Source organism: Rhinolophus sinicus, chromosome 6 (assembly GCF_057876585.1).
Source record: "Rhinolophus sinicus isolate RSI-liver-muscle chromosome 6, RSI-T2T, whole genome shotgun sequence".
NCBI classification, from domain to species: Eukaryota; Metazoa; Chordata; class Mammalia; order Chiroptera; family Rhinolophidae; genus Rhinolophus; species Rhinolophus sinicus.
This window is the reverse complement of record NC_142506.1, coordinates 47,314,762-47,338,447: the sequence shown is the minus strand read 5'-3', so window position 1 is coordinate 47,338,447 and position 23,686 is coordinate 47,314,762. Positions and strand designations below refer to the sequence as shown.

Below are 23,686 nucleotides of genomic sequence, written 5' to 3'. Positions count from 1 at the left end.
TAATGTCTGGAAGAGAGAATAAGACAGGTTTCCTGATGATTCTAATAGAAGATAAATGCTATGGCAAAGTGTTCTGAAAAGGGGGAATAAGAAATACAGTTTGGTGAATAATAATTTTATACATAAGAGTGGTATAAAATAAAGACAAGGCTTCAGGTATAATTTTTGAATTTCATTCATATTTGATCTAAAATGTAACTTTAAAAGCAATTAGGAATTTTGACATTGACTTTAGTATACTCTGTGCCTACAATCCTGCCCCATCTTTTCAATTAGTCTAATATAAACTTCACATTAAAAGTATATGCATGCTGCAATATACCATGTAATTCTCATCTTACTGGAATTTTTTTCACTGATTCTTTGGAACTTTAGAACTTTAAAAAGGCTAGAGTTTATGCCATTGTTCTAGGAATTTTATAAAATTCAATTCGTGGGACGGAATGAAGTATAGTAATTAAGTGCACAGTCTCTAAATTCAGAATTGACTTCATATTCTCAGTTTGTAACGCTGCCACTTGCCATGTGACCTTGGGCAAATAGTTCAACCTTTCTGTACCTAAATGTACAAATATTTAAAATGTGAACAATAATACCAACCTCATAAATACAGAAGGACATTCATATAGAATAGTGTCTGACATACACAAGTACAAATAAAGGTTAGCTTTTGAAGGGAGTGTAGAAATGTCTTTTAACATTAATTCATCATTCACTAATATATGGCGTTCACTTAGAAAGTGATACCAGAGAATATAAGGAAGCACTATTTTAAAATAAAGAAAAAAGAGTCCTGGATAGAAGATTATTCCAATCTTCATTTGAGTTTTTAAATATGTTAAGTCATGCAGCCATGAGGCTGACCCTGCTCAGACAAGCATTTCTATAAGTATTTGATTAGCAGTGCCTTGTTAGAAAAATGTGTAAGATACAGACTGGGAGGGAGTGGTGCTGAAGGTTATTTAATTTCTGAAGAGTCTTTGAAATGTTATCTCAGCACTTACAGAAATGTCATATCTAGATTTGTAAATGAATTTGCTATGACTGATTAAATGCTAAAAGGTAAATTGTATGGTGGGTTCACACAAACAAGACAGATCTGTACCCCGCTGCTGACTGCCAGCCTTGGGAATAAAGAAGTACACACGTGACACTCTCCCTCTGCCTCTCAGGGATGCTGGCACTGAGAAGGAAGTGTGATGACACCCTTTACCCTAAAGAGCTTGGAATTGTCACTGCTGCTCTTTTGGATTCACTTATACAATTTTCGTTAGAACCTTCATAACTCTTGAACTACCTACTGACTTTGTTATCTTAACTTCATTTTTGCCTTTTCCTGTATATTACTTGGGCAAATGACTGACTTTTTCAGTAATTTCGTGTCATACATGAAGTCGTATATGATATTCTCTGGTCCTAAGCTAAAAATCAATTTTATAAACATAGCTAATCAGCACCAGTCAAGATGCATTATTTTCAGTCAGCCCTCCAGAAACATTGATCATTCCTATTCTAATCTCAGTGAGACCATTGATGGTTATGGACATTGCAAAACCATGTCCATTTCAAACCGAGAAGTGTGGACCATGACCTTGAGAACAGAGCACGGTGTTTCCCCTTTGGTGTGACTGCCCATTACACTTTATACAAACCTCTGGCTCTCTCTCACTCTTTCACCTTTCAGACGTATTTTGGAATGGATGTCTCTGCAGTTGAAGATCCTGTTCAGAGACGAGCTCTAGAAACCATGATTAAAACCTACGGCCAGACCCCCCGTCAGCTGTTCCAGTCAGCCCACGTGAGCAGACCTGGCTCCAAGCTCAACATCGAAGGAGAGCTTCCTGCTGCCGTGGGGTTGTTAGTGCAGTTTGCTTTCCGGGAAACCCGAGAGCAGGCCAAAGAAGTCGCCTATCCGGTATGTCCTTGGGATTTCAATAGAATTCAGCAGAAGCCTCCTGAGATGTCAGGTTCACCTCCTGAGATGCCGGGCCCTCTCACAGGCGCTTAAGGGCCCCAAATAAAAGGCACAGTCCCAGCATGAAGACATGTACCAGCCAGTGAACACAGATGCCTGCAGCTTCCAGCAATGTCTGTGTTAGTGATGCTGGATTAGTAGTGTGAAGAGTGCTCTGGGAGCGCAGGTCAGATAGTAACCCCTGGGTTATTACCAGGGGAAGCCTTACCAGGCAGAGACAACAGTAATTGGCAGGCGAAAGGAGAGGCACCGCCCAGGACTAGAGGACAGTTGGAGCGTGGGTATGCCAGTGCACGCATGCCACTGCACACGTCAGTGCACGCATGCCACTGCACACATGCAGTGCACACATGTCATTGCACATACGTCAGTGCACGCATGCCACTGCATGCTTGTCACTGCACACATGCCAGTGCACACATGCCACTGCACACACGCCACTGCACGCATGCCGGTGCACGCATGCCGGTGCACTCATGCCGGTGCACGCATGCCGGTGCACACATGCGTGCATCCCGGTGATCACCTCCCACCAAAAGGCCTGACCAGAGGTGTGACGGTTACCATGAACGGGGACCTTACATATTCTTTGGCTTCCCCAGATTGTAATGATAAAAAATATTGACTCTTAAAATAGAAGTAGGTATAATTTTTACTTTGAAATAGAAAAACAAAGCAAGAAAACCTTAACAGTAAGTTGGATTCTAATTGTCAACTAAATTCTTCTTTATAAAAGCAGCATAATAAGATGGGAGACCATGAATTGTAAAGTATTCTAAAGGTTTGCCGGAGGGAATCGCAGAAGACAGGAAGGCAAGAAAAGAGGTTGTGAAGGGCCTTAGGATGAAACAAGGCAGTGTATCTCATACTGAGATCTGTGATTTGTTTTAAGAGAAAACGGTTTTCACAGACCTTGTATTAATAATTGTTTCTTAATGTTACTTAAATACACTAAATGCAGAACACAAATAGAATACTGAATGTAAATGCTTTGTGCTCATAGCTCACAAATATCAAATTTGTATGTTAAATGCAAACAAAAACACAAATTGAAAACACCAATTTAAAAACACAAATTTAAAATACCTATATGATAGACAATGGTGTTTCGGTGAAACCAGATCACCAATGTTGTGTTTCATAATTGAAAACTGTATTTCACGCTTTGTGTTTACTTATCGTTTTAACTCAGAAGGTTTTGAAGCCTCACAAATCGTTTCAGTCTTTGTCATTACCAACGTCATTCTTTTTAACTAGAATCTATTATTTTAACTTGTCAAAATAATCTAATAGTACATCCCTGAAAAGTAACAAATGCCACTTAATTGACTGGTATACTCATTGCTGATTAACTCTTCTAAGTTGGTGCACGACCTGCCTCACTACCACCGCGGGACCTTCACACTGACTCCTCCCTCCGCCCGGAATGACCTGTCCCCAGATGTAGCCCCAGTTCGTTCCCTCATTTCATTCGGGTCTCTGCTCAGAGGCCATCTCTGCAGAGAGTCTGTCCTGACCCCCACGTGTAAAATAGTAGCTCCATTATGCTCAGTCCTCTCCCCCTTCTGGGTTTTTCTTCATAGCACTTTCACCACCTCACATATGTGTATTTGTTCATTTATTTGTCTGACCCCCCCCATCCCAATTAGAATGCAACCCTACGGGACTAGGACTTTATCTATTTTGTTCATGTCTGGCAACAACGAACACATATTTCTATATGCTAAGCATGGGGCAAGTAAAAAAGTATAAAATAATTATGGGTTTATAATCAAGTTGCTTTCTCTTAATTTGTTTAGAATTTTCATTATAAGTAATTCTATATTTACTACCTTTTAAAACATGATACTTTTTACTTTTCTTGGTTTTAGAGTCCTTTGTCATGGATAAAAGGCTTGAAGTGGGGGGAGTACGTAGGTTCCCCAAGTGCTCCAGTGCCTGTGCTCTGCTTCAGCCAGCCCCACGGAGAAAGATTTGGTTCCCTCCAGGCTCTGCCCACCAGAGCCATCTGTGGTTTGTCCCGAAATTTCTGTCTTCTGATGACGTACAGCAAAGAACAAGGTAAAATAAAATATAATGAAAATCATTCCGGTATCTTTCATGAGATTTGAATGTTTCTAAGTCGTCTGTGCTGCTCTTTTGTTTTACCTCTAAGGTTTCTGAGTCCTTGGTGAAAACTCTGCTCAAATCTGTGGTTATTTAGTGCAAAGTAGGAATTAAAACATACTGCATAAGAAAGATGGAATTAAATGCAGTACCATTGGAAATGAGAGGAGGAGTTTGAAGGAGACAAGAATAAATGGTTCAGCTCACAAGACGAAAACTATCACTTTTATAGAGATGTATAGTTTGGGGCTCTTGAATCTCAGAATAGACAGATGTATTTGACCAGCAAATCTAGTACCTCAGAAGATACAGTCAAGAGATTCAAACAAACAAAACAAGACAAGGAAGTCATGATAGCCTTGAAAATAGGTTTTAAAAACACGTATGCCTGGAAAGCAATCTGACTCACTAAAAGCAGCACGTGTAAAGTGCTGTACAATAAAGGACCTCTTCCTATTTCCAAATGTCACCTGGACAATGGAAAACTAGGAACACTTTCCACTGAAGTCATCCCTCAGCCCTTCCAAACTAGCCATTTCACTAAATGCAAGAGAACTCTCTCTACTCACTGGCTGTGGGCTTTGGGCAGTAACACGAGTGACGGGAGCCCTGCTCCGTTCGTAGCAGGTGAGCGTGGATTTGCCTGAAAGCCGGCGTTTGGACCAGATTAGATGCCGCTTAGCAGTCACACACGAGCGTTTTCCGTTGCTGTCTTTCCATGCACGGTGCTCCTCGGCGTCCACATAACCTCCCAACCGCAGACAGACTGTAACACGAGGATGCCAGACGTAGGTCCCTTCAATGGAAGTGTGCCGGCTGGGCTGCCATTCTTTCAGGCTCACTCTGAATTCTATCACAAAACGAATGCTTGCCTTTATAGTTGTTAGAAGTAAGCGAGGCTGTGTGCCATCTAAGTTCTATCAGTTAATAGGATAAGGTAAATCTGTTTAATTGTAATTATTGTGATATCAGTGCTTTATTCTCACTAGTATGTTGCAACTAGCTGTGAACTGTCACAAGTAATTAACTGTTAATAATATTTAAAGTACCAAAATGTGTGAATTTAAATTTTAAAGTATTAGAGTGGATCGAAGTTTATCTGTTGAGCAGGAGAGAAAGGGCTGGGTATTACCACTTAGCAAGATGGGACTTAGATATGTCACATACTCGTATAATTGTCAACCTATCTTGTTTGTGCCACTACTCACAAGTCCTTAGTAGATTTGTTCATTCAAATCACACTTCATGTCCTTGCAGAATACTTCTGGGGTTTGCCAGAATCCAGGTGTGTCCAGGGGAGTGCTATAGTGCGACCTTTTTGGCTGTGGCCCTGGGAGGTGCAGTGCCTGAATGTGCTGTTCAGAGCTGCGTGGCCTTGAGACAATCACTCACGCCTCCCAAAGCCTCCCGAAGCCTGGCTTTTGATCTACAAAATGGGAATAGCAAAAGGGTTTACCTCACAGGGAAATTCGTTATGAATATTAAGTGGAACAATATAGGGAACTGTTAGCACAGTGCCTAACTCCTTCTAAGTGCTTCATGTCCGCGGGACAGCAAACGCCCTGGGCCTGGGTCTCTGAGCCTTCACTGTCACCCGTAGCCCATAAGGGTCCCCGTGCTTGTTCCACAGAGGCCTTGGACGAAGCACATGGACGTCAGGTCTTGTGTTAACAGCTGCAAAGTGTTGAGCACTTGTTATATCTCAAGTAACTGTACCGTTTTGCTTAGTTCTCATGCATAGTACAATGTAGCGAGAGACTGGGTGGTTTTCATGATAGGCCCGTTGCTTGGATTGACTGTGCCTCAGAATTGCCTGTGGTGCTTTTTTTCAAAATATGCTCGTTTGGGTTCCATGTGAGTTGAGACACACTGCATCACAATCTCTGGGGCTGTGGTGTGAAATCCACTGTTCTAATAAGTAAAGGAGAAGTTTCTTTTTCTTTTTCTTTTTCTTTTTAAAAAGATACTGCATCTTGTATTACTGGAATGAGAAACTGGGAACAATTATTAAATATACTTCGTTCATCAATCACTTACCACATGGTGGGCATTCTAGTAGATTTGAGAGGTCCTGAGACTCATGAAATATGGTTCTTTCTGTGCAGCTTATGTTTAGAAGAACTTATATTTAATGAGTGTTTCCCAGTTCCTTTACTGCAAAACTGATATCAACATTTGGTATTAACACTCAACAAAAACAAAATCTGTGAATTACATTTTTAGTGTGCTGTTCATTCATTTAACAAATATTTATTTGTTTTATCTGTCCATATGCTGGGCATTATCCTAGGTAGGTACTGGAATAAATGAAGCACATGTTCTCTCCTTAAGGGACGAAAGCGTTCCAGGTTGCAGGGCAGCGCCAGTCACAGCACCTGTGCTGTGTAGCTGCGGCCATCACCCTGACACGGCGTAGCTTATGACTGGTACTGACAAGGGGTGTCAGGGTGTCCCATGCGTACCCCGAGAGGACATCACCCTCAGTCGTGTGTGTGTGAGAGTGTGTGTGTGTGTGTGTGTGTGTGTGTGTGAGCGAGAGAGAGAGAGAGAGAGAGAGAGAGAGAGAGAAAGAGCAGAACCTCGCTGAATGAAGGTCTTCCATGCAGAGTCGTGGCAGCTGACAGGATTGTTGTCCCTTCTCAGGGCCGGGTTGCTTCTGTTCCAGCAGAGCTCCCTTTATGGTATTAATAGTTGTCCATAGGATTGTTCAGCAGGGATGACCTAGGGAAGTTATTTAAACAGCATCCAGTTCATATTTATTTTTTAAAGTAAAGGTGTCCCAGAACATGAACAAAGTAGGCTTGACTGTTCTTCATGCCTTTTATAAAAATTTCTTAACACAGTGAGGATGAATACAGTTCCCCCCTTAGGATCTCATTAGCTTTAAAGGAATGAAAGGACCGTAAATCGGTCCATGTTGCGGATACACACTCACACGGTGTTGCCCTGGAATGACACTGTGCTCTGCCATGTGAACTTCGGCCTTTAACCTGCCGTGGTTGGGGACAGCCGGGTCCCTGCAGCAGTGGCGCTCTGACCCTCTCATTTCTCCTCTTGAGGTGTGCGAAGCATGAACAGCACTGACATCCAGTGGTCGGCCATCCTGAGCTGGGGATATGCCGATAACATTCTACGCTTGAAGAGTAAACAGAGCGAGCCTCCAGTCAACTTTATACAGAGTTCACAACAGTATCAGGTAAGTGTTTTCATCATAGTAATGAAATGTAAGGCTTTAAATAGGAGTCACACTGATGGTAGCCAGTCTTTGAGACCCAGCAGTGAGTCCCGTCGAGAAGCAGGTGGTGGACGTGTGTCTTATTTACGTGTTTACAGACGTCCTGACTACCACTGTGCTGCCTGAGTCCCCAGACGTGTCTCCCACCCTGTGTCTCATTGAGACAGTATAATAACCTCCTACACGGCATCAGCTAATGGCAGAGTGTTTGAACAAAATCAGCATTGACTGCTTTCTTCTCAGTGTTCACCTGCCTTGTCACCATGTCATTTCCTGTAACCAGAGTGTTATCTTCTGTACCTGGGTTTTCCAAAATGGACCGGGTATTTAGGCGTCACAGTGTGGTAGAAAGAGCAGTGGGCCTCACTGAACCCAGTGATTTGTGGTGGTGTCCCCGCTTTGTTATTTACTGTGTCACCTTTGCCAAGTAACTTCACCTTCCCAAACCTGAGTTTCTTTCCTCCTCCGTGAAGCTGGGATAATAATGGCACTCTAACTACTCTCTGATAAAGCTGTTGTAAAAGTGTTTCCAATGTTTGTGAAAGTTACTTTGTAGACTACAAAAACACTATATATATACACTGCCAGAACTTACTAAGTTGTATAGAACCTTCTCTCTTTGACTGTCTCTCCATGAGAAGTTCTCTTACCATTTTCAGACTTCCAGTACCTACATAACACCTGCTGCCTACTCGTGTGCCCCAACAATTATCCCCATTCTCTGAGCACTTTAGAAATGGAGTAGGGTACTTTTGGGAGAATTTTTGACAGTGAAAGAAAGCAATGACTTATGCTTAACCCCCAACATACCTGAAAAAAAGGTCATCACATTTTGTTATCTGGCATACCAGTAAATTAACAAGAGTAAGAAGAAAGGACAGTGAAAAGCAACATTATTAGAAAATTTAAATAAGAATTTAAATATTGCAAAATGATGGCTGTCATGTAAAGTCTGGCATACAACCATCATTAAAGATGGAAGAATCCCTCATAAGTCCTTGTAGCAAAATGGGATGATCCAGATTATTTTAGCAAAATGTACTGTGTGATAAAGTGCTTCCCATCAAATGACTAACTGGATGAGAAAGCCGTATTTCATTTTCATCCTTAGAAATACATTGTTCATGCATTAGTTCTTCAGTTTGAGAAAATTCGTCTAGGACACTAGCATATGAAGACTCACTCTGACCAACTTCATCCTCATCAGTAGAGATTAGAGTCCTGCCGTCTCTTTGTCTTCGTCTTCTGCTTGATTACATAATTGTGAAACATATTCCTCTGTCAGTTTTCTTCTCTTTTCTATTATTGGTAGAAAATGAAAAAGTTCCAACTGTGTTCAGTGAAAGCTGAAAGCAGACTTCAGAAATGGTGACTTCTTTTGTAATTTTTTGAAAGATGACAGCATTCTTTGGACAATACAATAAGAAAACCAGAAGATGACAATTTATTTCACATATTACATTATCCTTCTGGGAAACCCTTCATTCTTTCATTTTCTTATTTTGTTTGTTTTGTTTTGTTTTAGCAGAGTTGGGAATAATTGATGAGTGGTGATAAAATAATTCCTAGAATGATGAAATAGCAGAATATTTCAAGATAAAGGAAAAATAAGATTATTAAAATCCTGTAATGTAACTTAGGTTTATAAAAGGCTTCGGTAGACCTACATGGTAATTACAAGACAGAATGAATTTTATTCTCTATAAAAATAAATATATGTCTCCTTGTTCTCCAGAAGACATCTAGGAAAAAAAAGTTATGAAATGTCCTTACAAATAGTTAGAACTATTCAAGAAACTCAAAAAATAAAATTGGATTGAGTGGACTCTGATCATATACAGAAATTAAGAGCCAGGATCAAAAACAGTCATCGTTTAAGGTAGCTGACACCTGAATACATTTGTAGGCCCAGGGGAAGAAGCCAGCAAAGGACAGTTTGAAACTCTGAGGCGACGAGCATTCTGAGGAACCTTGAGGTGGGGCAGGGCTTCCTCCACTAAATCAGGAGACATGGCGACATTTTGAGGCACAAAGGAAGGAGGAGGATGCAGACCTCTGTCGTCTTAGTGAAGTGTGAGGGTATTGCTGGAGGAGGGGTGCGGGGGCGGGGGGCAGAGCAGCTGGACACAGCTGCTGTGGACGTGGCCCTGGGGGTCAGCTAGTGCCCACAGGTGGACTGGTGACCTTGAACAGTGCCTCATGGTTAGGATTTACAATCCCAGATTTTTGTCTCCATGTTTACCTTTCCCCCGCCTCCTGTGTAGCAGTCTTCAGGACTGTTAGAAGTAATACCTCTATTTATATGTACCCTGTTTCCCCACCAAAAACAGAAAAAAAGACATAAAAGTAAAAATCAAGTAAACGTTTGAAACACATGCACACATCACACACACACTCAACCTTGGATCTGGTCCATCCTGGATCATTTTGTTTAAATTTCTGAGGAGCAAATGGCCGTGTGTGTGTGTGTGTGTGTGTGTGTGTGTGTGTGTGTATGTGCATGCTGTGTGTACGGAACAATCTAAAACCATAGACAATGCATTGTGATACATTTTAATTTAGAAACAGCTTTTAGGCATCTGGCTTAAAGTTTCAGGATATGATTATATCTTTGCACCATTGCAATCCTTTCTAGTAAACTATTTACCTTAAATTTTGTGACCATGTATTTTTAAAATAGTTGTCAGACAAGTAGAAGCATTTGTGATCCTTTTTAACCATGATAATCTTTGATTTCTCCTTTTCCAAAGGTGACTAGTTGTGCTTGGGTACCTGACAGTTGCCAGCTGTTTACTGGGAGCAAATGTGGTGTCATCACAGCCTACACAAACCGATTTACAAGCAGCACGGTAGGTCCCGGGCTCGTTCTGTGGGTAGCTTGGGATTTTCATGTCAGTGAAGGGAAGAAAACCTTTATGAAGTATGATTCATTTTATATAAGGGTAACTTAAAATTTTGTACTTTATCTTTTATACTTTAATCTTTTCTTCACATACACTCTTAAAATGTAAAAGGTCACATATCTAACTTATTTTAGGCTTGTTAGGATCACGAAAAATTTTGAAAATAATTTTGAAGATCTTATTTTTGGGTATCACAGACAGAATTTTGAGTTATAATCTGTTTTGTGCTTAGGCTTTTTCGTGACATTCTGCTGCTTGCTTGCCTGTATTCTCCATGTCGACCTGAGTGCTCAGGAGTGTACCCCAAGATTCTGTCACATTTGGAGCTTAGACCCCCTAATGGTCAGCATCACTATATTCTCTGGGTAAATTAAATGACAGCAACACCCATGTAGCCCATCTTAATTTCTACCATTTACTGGAAGAAACTATTTTAGACATTCACTGAATCTCTAAGATTTAAGAGTTAAATTCTAAAACAGGCTAGTGAAGAAGACACGTTTATACTACTTTTAACTTACTGTCATTTCTTTCTTGAGTCAACTATCTGTGGTGCTGTTGAGGATACGTGGCAAGTTAGGGTGCTAACTCAGTAGTTTTCATTCTAATTTAGAACTTTCTCTGTACTCTTTTTTCCATTACAATTTTCTCCATTATATTATTGAGTATGTTTTACAGAGTGAAACCTGTATTCCTAGCATAGGGTGACGCTAGGTTCCTCTTACTTTTCTGTCCAAGTTTATTCCCTTTTAAACTCTTGTTAAGGTTCTTTGCCTCAATCCTTGGGGTATAAATGTGACCATAATATTGTTTCTGTCTCGTAGCATAAGGAGCCATTAAAATCTTCTAAGTGGGAGTACTATGCTCCAATCAGCATTTTAGGAAGACCACGGAATAGCCTGCATGGAGAGATGCTTAGAAGGAGTCTGAGACTAGAGGCAAGGATACCAGTTAGAGGCCACTGCAGCCCTCGGCAGGAGACAGGCATGGACCGGTGATTGCAGGAAGGAGAAGGGTGTGCTCCAAGAAACATTCACTCACAGGTCTGAAGCACAGAAGAGGGACCAGCCAGGTGTCAGGGCGCCTGAGGAGTTACATCTGACTGGAGCGGGAAGGGTCGTTTCACTAAGTGGAAAAAAGAGGCGAGGCAAAGGAAACCAACAACATGGAACCAAAGGCCTGGTGATTTGGGGGTGACAAACACTTTTATGTGCAGTTTAGATATAACATGCTGGGAGAAATGGGAAAGACAGGGCAGGAAAAGTAGGTTGAAGTAAGGTCTTTATGCCATAAAAACATGTGGAGCGATCTGAGTAGAGAGCTATCTTACTGTTGGAATGTTTTTTTTCTCCCAAAGACCTAAAATGGATGTTAATTTTATAACATCTGTGATATTTATGGCTGCCATCATCTTTCATCTTCGGAGCTCACCCTCCTGTTTCCTTTTTCCTCAAATATATTCTAAACCCCGCTGCTGGAGCAGTTGTCTGCTTGTGCCTCAGATAATTTTGCACCATGCCACAGACACTGAGTTAAAAACTAGCTCCTTCTTTTGTGTTTCGTTTCCTCTTGCTTTTTGCAAGACTGTTCCATTTAGAACGGTTCTTAGTTCTTAGTTTTTCTTACTTCTATTATCCCTATAATGTAAAATTTTAATTGTACACTAACCAGTACATAGTATAGGTTTTCAAAAAGATTGTCAGTGTAGGGGAGTTAGGCACAGCGTAGCTTTGAGGATAGCAGATCAAAGGTGTCACTATTATAATTTGAATACAGCAAAACATATACTTTAGTTTTGAAGTTATTGTAGACTTGTGAAGTCTTAAGTTGCTTATTTCCCCTCAGTTACGTATTTGCCTTAAGGTATATTTTTTCAGCTTATCTGTAAGGGTTTTCTTTTGTTCCTAAGTATTAATAGTATTAGCTAATCAAGTTATGAGATTAACAATTACTATTTAAACCATGTCCAAAATGCATCTTAGCTGTGTGGTTTATTATTGGAGTTGACGGGACCTCACTTGAGTTTTGGTAGAGGCCGCTTTTTCTCAGGGACCATCTCACCATTTTATCGTCCCTAACGCTGCAGCTGGGACCCTGTGTTCCTACTCTTCCCTATTCCTACTCTCCCAACGCACTGAATGCCATGGCGCTCAAAGGTTTGTTTTCATTTGTGTTGGCTTTGACACAGACCAAAAACAGGCCCCGAGGTCCCATAAGGGATTTGGCCAAAATAATTGTCGTTTGAAAACATTTTCAAGGGGATCTTATTAAATACTTTCCTTAGCTCATAAAGCATATCTAACTTTGAGCATTATAAGTTTCCGTTGAATCTCCCAAGACAGCCTTCTAAAATGCATTCTAATAATTATGAGTAGGTTGACCTGTTAGGAGTTGTTATCTATAAGCCATTTATATATTGGAGAAGAATGTCTTCTGAAAGTGATAACTGATTTTAAAACAGTTGCTCTTGAGGCACTTTTTCACTAATTAAATAGTGTGGCCACATCACGTGTGTTTTCTGATCTCTAAACCCGTGATGGTAGGAGACTGTAGGTACAGTTTATCTGAGGTAGTATCGTGTCATTCGGGAACAATTTTACAAAGAAGCAGCCAGCACCAGATTCCTGTTCTATGCATGGAAATTATTTTCTGATCCACCAGGGAATCATCTAGTAACACCCAACTCTCGCCATCATTTTAAAGTACAAACTCCGTGAAATATCGGCAACCACTATAGGGGCCCTAAGTGGTGTTTACCCCATAAATATTATTCATGGTCAGAGAATAATTTAAAAAAAATACACACACATATATGTGTGTCTCTATACATATATATAAATCAATACAAAAAAATGTGTAATGTTTTAAGTCTTAAAGAGCTGACGGGCTAGTGAAGAACTCTGAAGCGAGAGGGGTAAATAAGCAGGGCAGGAGGTTTCACCTTGAGGGCATTTGTCAGTCCTGAAATATGACACTGTCCTTGGAAGCTCCTGAGAGAGGACTAGAAACAACCCCAGGGGCCAAGCGTGCTGGGGCGTCCCCAGGAGGCCCTTCTCCAAGAACTGGTCCCTGAAGGGCGACACCCAGACAGCGAGGATGAGTCTCAGTCAGCGGGGGCCAGCTCCTGATGGAATGCCCTGGGCTGGAATTCCCTGGGTGGTCCAGGATCCTGGAAACTGGACTCTGGGTAAGGTGTCCTCAGATGGGGGTGGTTTGGGTCATCCCGGAGAAACAAGGAAGACACTCGAATTCTATTCCCCAAGTAGGGCACTACGTTCAAGTGATTTTTTAAATGTAGTAACAAATACACAAAACAAGGCATACACATTTACAGATAAAATGAACATGTGAAAAAGTTGGTTATAGCAAGAAAAATACAAATTAAAACAACCTTGATTACCATTTAAAACTTGGGAGATTTTCAAAGATTTAGAATGAGAGGTGAGTCACAAACTCAAATGCTGCAGAGCTCAAGCAGAGAAGGAAGGGGCTCAGGCCTCTGGAGCAGGAATTCCTGGGTCCCAGGTACCCTGACGCCTGGTCGGAAAGGGTTCTGAGCACGTCGCTGTGGCCCTGTGGCTCCCGGCCCTGTGGGGGGGTCGCAGTCAGAGGAGAGCCAACCGGGGCCCAGACCCAGGACTCTCACCCCTGTAAAAGCCCATCTGGAGGCTGTGCTTGTGTTCAGTCAGGGGTCACGTGCCCTAGATAAGCACAGCAGCTGCTCCACCGCTCACTCATGCAGTTGTTCTGAGGAAGAACAGGAGCTGCTATTGTCTCCTCATTTGATTCTTTAAGTGTAAAATGTGTATGTTTATGTGAATAAAGCACGGGACTACATAGCGCTTAAAATAGATGAGCTGCAACTAATGTATCAACACAGATATGTTTCAAAAACAATGGTGAACAAAAAGGCAAAATGCAGAAGGTCCTAAAAATAATACCACATAAATAAAGTTTATCAACATGGAAAACAATACGTAGGTCGTTTATAGTTATAGTAACGTAGGAGAACGTATGTTCTACATACATGGGAAACAAAAATACAAAATACAAGATAGTAGTAACTTCTGATAAGGGAGTGGAAATAGAACAGTGTAATGTTTAATGTAATGTTTAATGTTTTCTTTATTTTAAAAGTAGACTGATCATATAAAATGTTAGGTTAGTTTAACTGAGTATATAGCTTTTTTATTATTCTTATTATTTCTACTTTTCTATATTCTTCGAAGTAGAAGTACTGAAATAGTTAATAAACAGCAAGCGTAATGAAAAGAGGAGTGAAACCTTGTGTGGACATCTGGCATCTGTGAGCCAGTGTGGACCTTGGAACATGAGTTTGCAAACTTTGATTTAGAAAACCAATCTGTAACTATGGACCAGTCATGGTGGTATCAGTATGCGTCACCATTGGTGACATCATGAATTGGTGCGACACCGTCAAGAACTAGAAAATTATCAATATTCACTGATCCACTAGTAGATTTCTGGAAATGTATTCTAAAAGAAAAAAATCAATGGAGAAATAAAAAATTTATACATGAAGGATTTAATTATGGCATTTATAATTTTTTTAAAATTTGAAACAACTTTAAATGTCTAGCAATAAAGGATGCTCAAGTAAACTATGGTATACTAACTGTATAGAATATTATAACTATTAAAAATTTTGAAGACAATGTCAAAAATAGAAAATGCTTATGGGAGAATATAGAAAACAGAAAATTATCTGTATGGCAGTCGTTACAACTATAAAAATACATGTGTATTTAAACAAAGACTGGACAAGAACAGACAAAAATGAAAAGCACATTAGTTGATGAAATTATGGGCAACTAAAAATTTTTTTAATGTTTAGTTTTACTCTTTAGAAAAGGTTGCACTGCATTAGATTGAAAAATGAAATGTTTGAGTCACTTCAGTTGTTTTTATTTTGGAGATAAATACTAGCCTACCTTTTGTCATTGTTTTTATCTTATACTTTACTGAAATGTTTAATTTCAGTCTTCAGAGATAGAAATGGAGTCTCAGCTACATCTCTATGGGCACACGGAGGAGATCACCAGCTTGTTTGTCTGCAAACCGTACAGTATAATGATAAGTGTGAGCAGAGATGGAACCTGCATCATATGGGACTTAAACAGGTACCGAGAAAGATCGCCAACTCCAACACAGCTATTTTTAATGTTTCAGTTTTTACTGTATGAAACAGCTACACTAAAATAATATATTTACATTACAATCATTTTAAGCATGAAATACAAACTTTACCTTTGTAATCTGATTGGAATCAAAAGACCCCGTAGGAATACCTTATGAATAATAGGCACACATACTGAGGAAAAGAATTACACAAATAAGAGAATATAACTATATTTAATGATCATACACAAATTCATGTCTTTGGTCTTTTAGGCTGTGCTACGTACAAAGTCTGGCAGGACACAAAAGCCCTGTCACGGCCGTCTCTGCCAGTGAGACAACAGGTGACATCGCCACTGTGTGCGACTCAGGTGAGCTAGCCCCGGAACTAAAGCACAGGGCCATTGCGCTAACAGTGTCTTTAGCCAGCTGGTTACATCATCGTGAAACTGTTGGTTCCACCTCTCAGCTCCCTTCCAGATCGTAATACTTTGTTACTAGCATGTATGGTACGTGTTAAAATACAATAAGGTCCAAGGTTGGTCGATTTAGGCATCAGTTTATGTAAAAGTTAGTGTTGTCATAATTTAACTCTTTCTGATATATGTACAATTGCATTTGAGCACATGTAAGTTAAGCAAATTATTGTTATATAATTATCTGAATTTTCTTGGTTTTTGTTTTTCTATCCTTTTTTCTTTTGCTTTTTAACTTTCTACCTTCTTCCTGAAATGAAAAGCAGCAGCAGGTGATCAACTTTGAAAATATATATATGTCTTCCAGTTCCTGAGAGAGAACGTACTATAGAATAACAAATGGAGGTATAATTTTCCTTAAAACTTACATGACAAAGATGTATCTCCTCATCAGAGGTCTTGTTTTTGGTTTTTGTTTTTTCGTGTATACATATTAAAAAACTTAATGCATTCACCAGGAAAGAACAGTTGGAAAATTCATGAATTTTCTGTTTGCATTTCTATTCTTCAGAATCTTAAAATTGAAGGGATCCTTTGAAACGCTGCTTGTGTGTGCTCAGTACAGACTGTCTTTGACACATCTGTAGTGGGTGGTCCTCTATCCTTTGTTTGCATTTTTTATATTGTTTAACGTTTTTTTTCTGACACCAAATTGGTGGTGTCTTTGCAGACGCCAACCAGTTCTTTAGTTCTGAGACACCAAGTGGGTGTCCAACAATGCAATTCAGTTCTGAGACCAACTACTTGAAGTTAGCAAATTTGGGAGTTCACAAGACCCTCCGACCAGGTTCAGTAATTCTCTAGAAGGACTCACAGCACTCAGTAGAACACTCTTCTTACTACTATAGTTTATTGTAAAGGATAGAAATGAACAGCCAGATGAAGAGGCACATAGAGGGAGATCCAGACGGTTTGTCCATGAGTCAGAGGGCGCCACCCTCCTGCACCTGTGTTTGCCAAGTCAGAAACCCCTAACCCTGTTGTGTGTGGGGTTTCTGAGGTTTCATTGGATAGACGTGGTTGATTAAATCACTGGCCATTGGTGATGGAGCTCAATCTCAGCCCCTCTGCCCTCCTGAGAGGTGGGACGTGCTGTATGTCTAACAAGGTGGTTGGTTTTCTGGGGACCAGCCCCCATCCTGAAGCTTCTAGGGCCGCTCCCTGTAGGGGTCATCTCAGTTGCATACAAAAGATGGTAAATTACAAGGGTTTTAGGAGCTCTGAGACCTGGGACAAAGATCCATATTTAGTTTTTTATTATACCACAGACATTTCTTGGAGTTTTATTGTTGTTTTTACAAAATGTTCATTCATTCTGGTTTTCAAGAATAGTGTCTTTACTCGTGCTTGAAAATTTCAGGTGTGAAGTATTTCCCAGTCTCGGCCTCCATCATAAAATGTCATGAACACATTTGTATTTCCTCATCAGCATCGCTAAGGGGAAAGGTCTTAAACACTTGACTTTGGTAATACAAGTGTGGGCAGATGATTGATGACTTTGCTCAGTGTTCTTCCTTGATTTGTGCACTAGCAGCTTTTAGCATCAAGAGGGAATCTGGGGGACTAATATAATGATTATTTATACAGAGTTCTCTTTCTTGTTCTGGCAATGTGTTTGGAAGTTAGGACTATCCTGAGGGAGCTGAATTTTATAAAGTTAATTACTTTCCTGCTTCCAGTAGTGATTTATATCTGTGGCTGTTACATCAGCTAGTCATACGGGAGCAAGAAGCAAAATGACTTTTGCTGCAATTACCAGCTCACCAGTAGGTATGCAGGTGTCCCCCGGCAGTGCCACATAATAATGGCTCGGAGTCATGAAGAACATTGGGTACAGAGAGAACATAATAAAAATAATGATTTTTTAAGGAGGCCAAATTTATGTTTAGTGACCAAGACTAGAATTCATGCTCCTGTTCTTACAGTCTGGAAAGGAAAGAAAGTTACCAGATTTAGTCTATCAAAAATCTTGACCCTTTGTTGAGGACCATCCAAATAACTTTAAAATCAAAATTTAAAATATTACATTGTTAGTGTATATTGTGTGTGTATGTGTATACATACATGTACCTATACATATGTACACACAGTCTCAAAAATTTCTGTATTGCGGCTGAAGTTATAGTGGCAAGCTCATTCCTGATAATTCCCCAGTGGTTATTATAGGATGTGGTTTTTATAATGATAAGATGTGAAACTTATTAAACTAGGTAAATACTATACTAGATAGTTTTTAAATCATTCTGTCACTGGATTAACATATATGCCTTCTAACTGGGGTTCATAGCCTGGTCATGTGTTGCCAGTGGCATTATACAGTTAATATTCTAAGATTCAGGGTAGGTGATGGTTCTCCCATTTATTTCCATTTCAATGAAGATGTATAGGAAGAATAGACGTTTTTTGTTTGTTTGTTTGTTTTTTCAGGAAAGCCCAGCCTTCTGACTTTTAGTTGATGTGCTATCTGGTATTGTGTATTTGATATTTACAATCTTAGGGAGGTGTGTGGTTTCTTGGTTGTGTGGCCAGAGTTGCTGGGTGATCTGCTAGGGTAATTCTTTGCCTATTAAGTTCCATACTATACCTCAGTGAGTCCAGGGCCACGTTTAGATTTTTTATTTTGAAGAACTAAGCCATGCAGCAGCTATGTATCATGTGACCAACCCTACGTCAGTAACTTTTATGGACATGTATCCAACGACTTTAATAAACCTTCTAACCTTACTAGTACACATCTGGTTACCTTTTGTATTTTTTTAAGTCTTTTGTCAGATATTAAATTCAAAAGAAAGAGTGAAATGTAGGCTACTCATGGAAAAGATGAGTTTAATTGTCTCCTAGAATAGAATCCCCTACCTCTTGATGCTTTATTTAGATAATCTCTCCTAATCAGTATTCTACAATGGGAAGTCTGAGGAGAACACTGGGCATTTTTAAATCTTCGTGTGTGAGTGTGTGTGTGTGTGTGTGTGTGTGTGTTAAAATATAGTTAACATAAACGTTGCCATTAAATCAGTTTAAAGTATACAATTCAGTGGCATTATTACATTCACAATGTTGTGTAATCAACCACTATCTATTTTGAAAACTTTTTCCTTACCCGGAACAGAAACCCTGTACCCCCATCCACCTCCCCACAGCTTCTGATAACCTCTGTTCTACTTTCTGTCTCTATGAATTTGCCTGTTCGAGATAGTTTATAGAAGTGGAGCCACACAGCGTTCGTCCTTGTGTGACTGGCGCTTATTTCACTCAGCATCACGTTCCCAAGTGTCATCCAAGTTGTCGCCTGTGTCAGAACTTCCTTACTTTTTATGGCTGAATAATATTCCATTGTGTAGATAGACCACATGTGTTTATCCATTTATCTGTTGATGGACATTTGGGTTGTTTCCACCTTTTGGTTGTTGAGAATAATGCTGCAACACGCTAGGCATTTTGGTTTGTGATACTTGAAGGTCTTTAGCATATCTTTAAATAAAGGAGTATTTCCAATATTTGTTTCTTTGCTATAAAATCTGAAATCTTTTCATTGCCTTAATAAAGGAGAGACATACATTCTCCACTTTTATATTAGTGCTAATGGAGAAATAAAATTTAAAAAGTGTAGAAACACTATGTCACCCAAACGTTATCAGCATGAGAATATTTCTGCAAAGAAGGACACAGCATCAGGTGCCCCCAATCCACCAGCCCGTTTCCAGAGGATGATAAGCAATGATTCCCTCCTCTACCCCCTGGAAAACCACAAAATGTTTGGTTACTTAGAGTCTTTGAAAAGAAAATAATTAGTTCCGTAAAACATTGATTTGTAGATTCAATCCCATTCTGAAGAATCAGATTTCCTTTTTTTTTTTTAAAGAATTCATTTTTAACTCAGCTAACTTTTATGGTAATTTTTTTTTTCTTCAGAAGTCACATGAGTCACTTGTAGATGATTTCAGAGACTATTTTCTTCTCTTTTTGGAGATTGTTTAGCGTTCTAGGTACTTTCAGATTTGGTAGTTCATATGCTGAAATACTAAGATTCATGATTAATTTACCTTGTTGCTCTCTGTTGCAGATTAATTTTTTATTTTCTTCACTGGTCATTGTCTCTAGAATAATATTCAAAGTTCCGTGTGACTTACAGTGTAGTAATTTCCTTTGTACAGTCTTCAGTCAGGAGTTGCCTACACACTTCACCACTGAAATGAGCTTGGCCCCAGTGATGCCCTCTGGGACCCAGGGTGCAGGGCTCTGAGATGCCCACAGTCTGTGACCTGCGAGTGGTTTTGGCATTTCAGCTGGCGGAGGCAGTGACCTCAGACTCTGGACAGTGAACGGAGACCTCGTGGGACATGTCCACTGCAGAGAGATCATCTGTTCTGTTGCTTTCTCTAACCAGCCAGAGGGAGTGTCCATCAACGTGATTGCTGGGGGACTAGAAAATGGAATTGTGAGGTGAGACGAGTTCAGATTCTCTTGGATTGCGTTTGTTCATACGGACACGGCAATTTCAAAACTAAGTTTTCACTATCTAGGTATGTCGATATTTAATATTTAGAGATTTAAAATCACCTTCAGATGTAGGTTCTTCAGTTATTCTTGTTTTATTTCTAAATAATAAAGACAGCTTTAGTGCAGTTTTGCAATTTTATATTGTTTGTTAACTATAAAAGTTTAACAATATGAAAATATACAAAGTTAGGTTTTCTTACTCTCACACCCAGCCCCCTGTAAACTTCCCCTAAATAACTACTGTGAATCATTTATTGTGTTTCCTTCCAGATGATTTTAACAAATAAACAAATACGTAGGTTTTCTTCATGAAGGAAGTTTTAGTTTGCATAATTAGATGACTTATTTCCCTTTAGGTTATGGAGTACATGGGACCTAAAGCCAGTGCGAGAAATCACATTTCCTAAATCAGATAAGCCTATTGTCAGGTAAGCTGCTCTCCCATTCTTCGTAATATACTTGGTGACTGCATTTTTGTTAGAGATCTGAAAGCAGACCTAAAGAAATATGTGATGAGTAATTATCGGCAGCTGACACTTATCCAACGCCAGGCTGTGCAGGACTCAGTGGCAAAAGGAGGCACAGTCCTGGTCTCTCTGGAGCTTAAAATCAGAGTCAGGAGCTGAGTCTAACAGAGGGGCATACTGGGAAAGTCCCCAGAGAGGGCCTCTTGAATGAGAGAAGGGATGCTTTTTCCATTCCTTATTGAAAATACCATTGATTGATAGCTGCAGGAATGTGCTTGCAAGACTGATAAACAACCAGTTACCTTCCGCTCCATTAACAAGTTTGACTTTCAAAACTCAATTGGACGTAAGTGATTCAAATTCTACTCTGTCAAAATAAATTTATTTTCAGTGTATGAGATTTAAAGTTCAATGAACCTAAATTAATAGTGTATTGCTCCATTTTTACCCCTTCATCTTTCAGGGAAATAAAATATCTCCATAAATCATCAACATTTATTTCTATAAAGAGAAAATGTAGTACTGTTACATTTTTAAGTTTCCTGTACCCAAGTATTTGTCGTTTAAGTGATAAAGCATAAACAAGAAGGAACAAGAAAATATGCAAAGAAGGAACGGCATGCACTGACCTCTAGGATCCTGATTTTATTCTGTATCATGAGCTTCACCAAACTATGTGAGATTTACAGTCAAAACCAATGAGCTGTAGATAGGCAGTCATTTTGTTTGTCTCTCTGCTCCAGTAAAAATATTGTAACTTCTTTAATTTCTATATGACCAGCAATATGGTAATGCAGTTTTAAGAGAGATAATGAACAAATGGACTTTTTTTTTTTTTTACAGCCTTACGTTTTCCTCTGATGGCCACCATCTGTACACAGCAAACAGCGAAGGGACTGTGATTGCATGGTGCCGGAAGGACCAACAGCGCTTGAAACAGCCCATGTTCTACTCCTTCCTGAGCAGCTATGCGGCCGGATGAAGGCGAGAACTGTGCGTTCTCCAAGCACTTTAACTCCAAACTAGACTTGTTGAGTTCACCAGTTTTAGGAGGTTGAACATGAAGAAATAGGTGACCAAACAAACCATCCAAATAATTATAAAATCTGTTCATCTTCACAAAACTCTGCAGCCTCACAAGCCCTACGAGGAAGGTTTTGTTCTAAGTGAGTGAGGTTTGTGTCTGCATGCACTAGCCAACAAGACTGAAGTCTTACACAGGAAGTTCCGATCATATTCTTAAAGTTTTCCTTTCTACAAGGGCATTCTAAAGTAAAAGTTAGGGTCTCTCCTTTTTCTATTATTCCAAAAGGGCCAGTCGAATTTAAATTGGTTAGATAATTGTTTATATAAAATACTCTAAAAAAATTATATTTAAAAAGTTTTATACTGAGATAACACACACAAAAAAAGGAAAGAAAAGGATAAAGAATTCTGGACTTAGTAATTGCTTTCTTTGAGAAGTAAATTGTTCAGTCAGTGCATCTGCAGCAAGCATTTTATGGGATATCTGAATACTAAACACAAACTACTGCTGAGTCTCAATGATGAAAGGCACTTTCTGCCAGTTGCCTTCTTAGCGCAAAGTAGAAGCAGAGTTTGACAGCCACCAACAAGAACACAGTATCTTTGATTTCAGACACATTCAATTCCTTCATAAAAATCCCACTTAAAATCCATAACACTAGATATTGACTATCCTTAGTTGAGTCACTAAGATTTAAACACAATGATAATTCTTTTAACATCTGCCATTCACAGAGCATTGAAAAGTTAACAGTTTCCAGTAGAAAACCTCCACTATGCAAAGAGTTTGCACAGATATTAATAATCCAGTCCAGGCAAGTCATTTAATCTACTGTGCAGGAAGTTTTCTTCCCCAATACAGAATGACAAAAGAAGAGATGACAGCTTACTTTGTTTTAAACACTAGGTGACTAGGTGGAATAATTCCTTTAGGAAACAGTTACCACTGTATTTCTACTAACCTGAGAATTCGAGGAACAATAGAAAAATCTAAGTGTACACCATAGCAGACTTACCCACGTGAAAACAGAATTCCTAAAACTCTTGGGACAGTCTATCTCTACCATGGTATTACAGCTATTAATATATTTTCACTTGGGGTGCTGCTTTATTGGCTTTGAAAACACTGTAAAATAAGCTCAGTAATATGTTACCATGGGATAAAAATATGTATTCCTGCCTGAGAATAACTTGCGAGTTTGTTACAGAAATTTGACTCATATGGTGTTTACAGAACTCCTTTTGTAACTTCCAGACTTTCTAAAACATTCTGCTTAAAAACTGTGTGAAATACAGTTCCCAAGTCTCTGCCATCGAGATCAATACAAGAGGCAGCGCGTGGCTGCGTGCGCTTGTGACCTGAAACCACTTCCCGCGTCAGAATGCGGCAGAGGCTGCATTCAGGTCATGTTCGCACGGACCAGGCGTCAGCTCCGAGGTCCAGATAGGTGCAGAGAGGAGAGTATTCCTATTCACGTTGAAGTGATGTGCTTTGTTTAAAAAAAAAAAAAATTGCAGCTTTGGTCTAGCTTTCATTTTTCTACTGAGAACTTTAAATTTGTCCCCTATTAGAATAGGGCTGCTACTCAGTCTTGTTTTTTAAGGCTGAATTGCATCATTTACCTAACAAGGAAATATGCAAAATGACTGGTCTTGTTAAGAGTGCAATATTATATTTTTATGTAAAAATAAAAATTAATTTGGGGGGGATTATTTATTCAGCATGACACTTAATGTGTATATTCGAAACACTCCATGATGTGCATGTTCAGGCAAACATTTCTGTAAATTACCACTCGCTCTGTTTTTCGTTGTAAACACTGCCACTTCAAATGGGGAATAAATTTCATAAAAACAGA

General features: G+C 39.5%; 1 protein-coding gene across 4 annotated transcripts in view; it reads left to right on the top strand.

Moving 5' to 3' along the window:
• The window catches only part of LYST (lysosomal trafficking regulator), a 172,927-nt gene extending 149,241 nt beyond the window's left edge, over window positions 1-23,686 (top strand). For all 4 annotated transcript variants that reach the window (XM_019746974.3, XM_074316725.2, XM_019746975.3 and 1 more), the window contains 9 exons: window positions 1,685-1,915; window positions 3,847-4,036; window positions 7,141-7,277; window positions 10,067-10,165; window positions 15,221-15,360; window positions 15,632-15,729; window positions 20,121-20,277; window positions 20,691-20,762; window positions 21,645-23,686. In XM_019746974.3, the coding sequence (XP_019602533.3) occupies window positions 1,685-1,915; window positions 3,847-4,036; window positions 7,141-7,277; window positions 10,067-10,165; window positions 15,221-15,360; window positions 15,632-15,729; window positions 20,121-20,277; window positions 20,691-20,762; window positions 21,645-21,783 (1,263 nt within the window). In that variant the 3' untranslated portion in view covers window positions 21,784-23,686. The remainder of the gene's footprint in view (window positions 1-1,684; window positions 1,916-3,846; window positions 4,037-7,140; window positions 7,278-10,066; window positions 10,166-15,220; window positions 15,361-15,631; window positions 15,730-20,120; window positions 20,278-20,690; window positions 20,763-21,644) is intronic.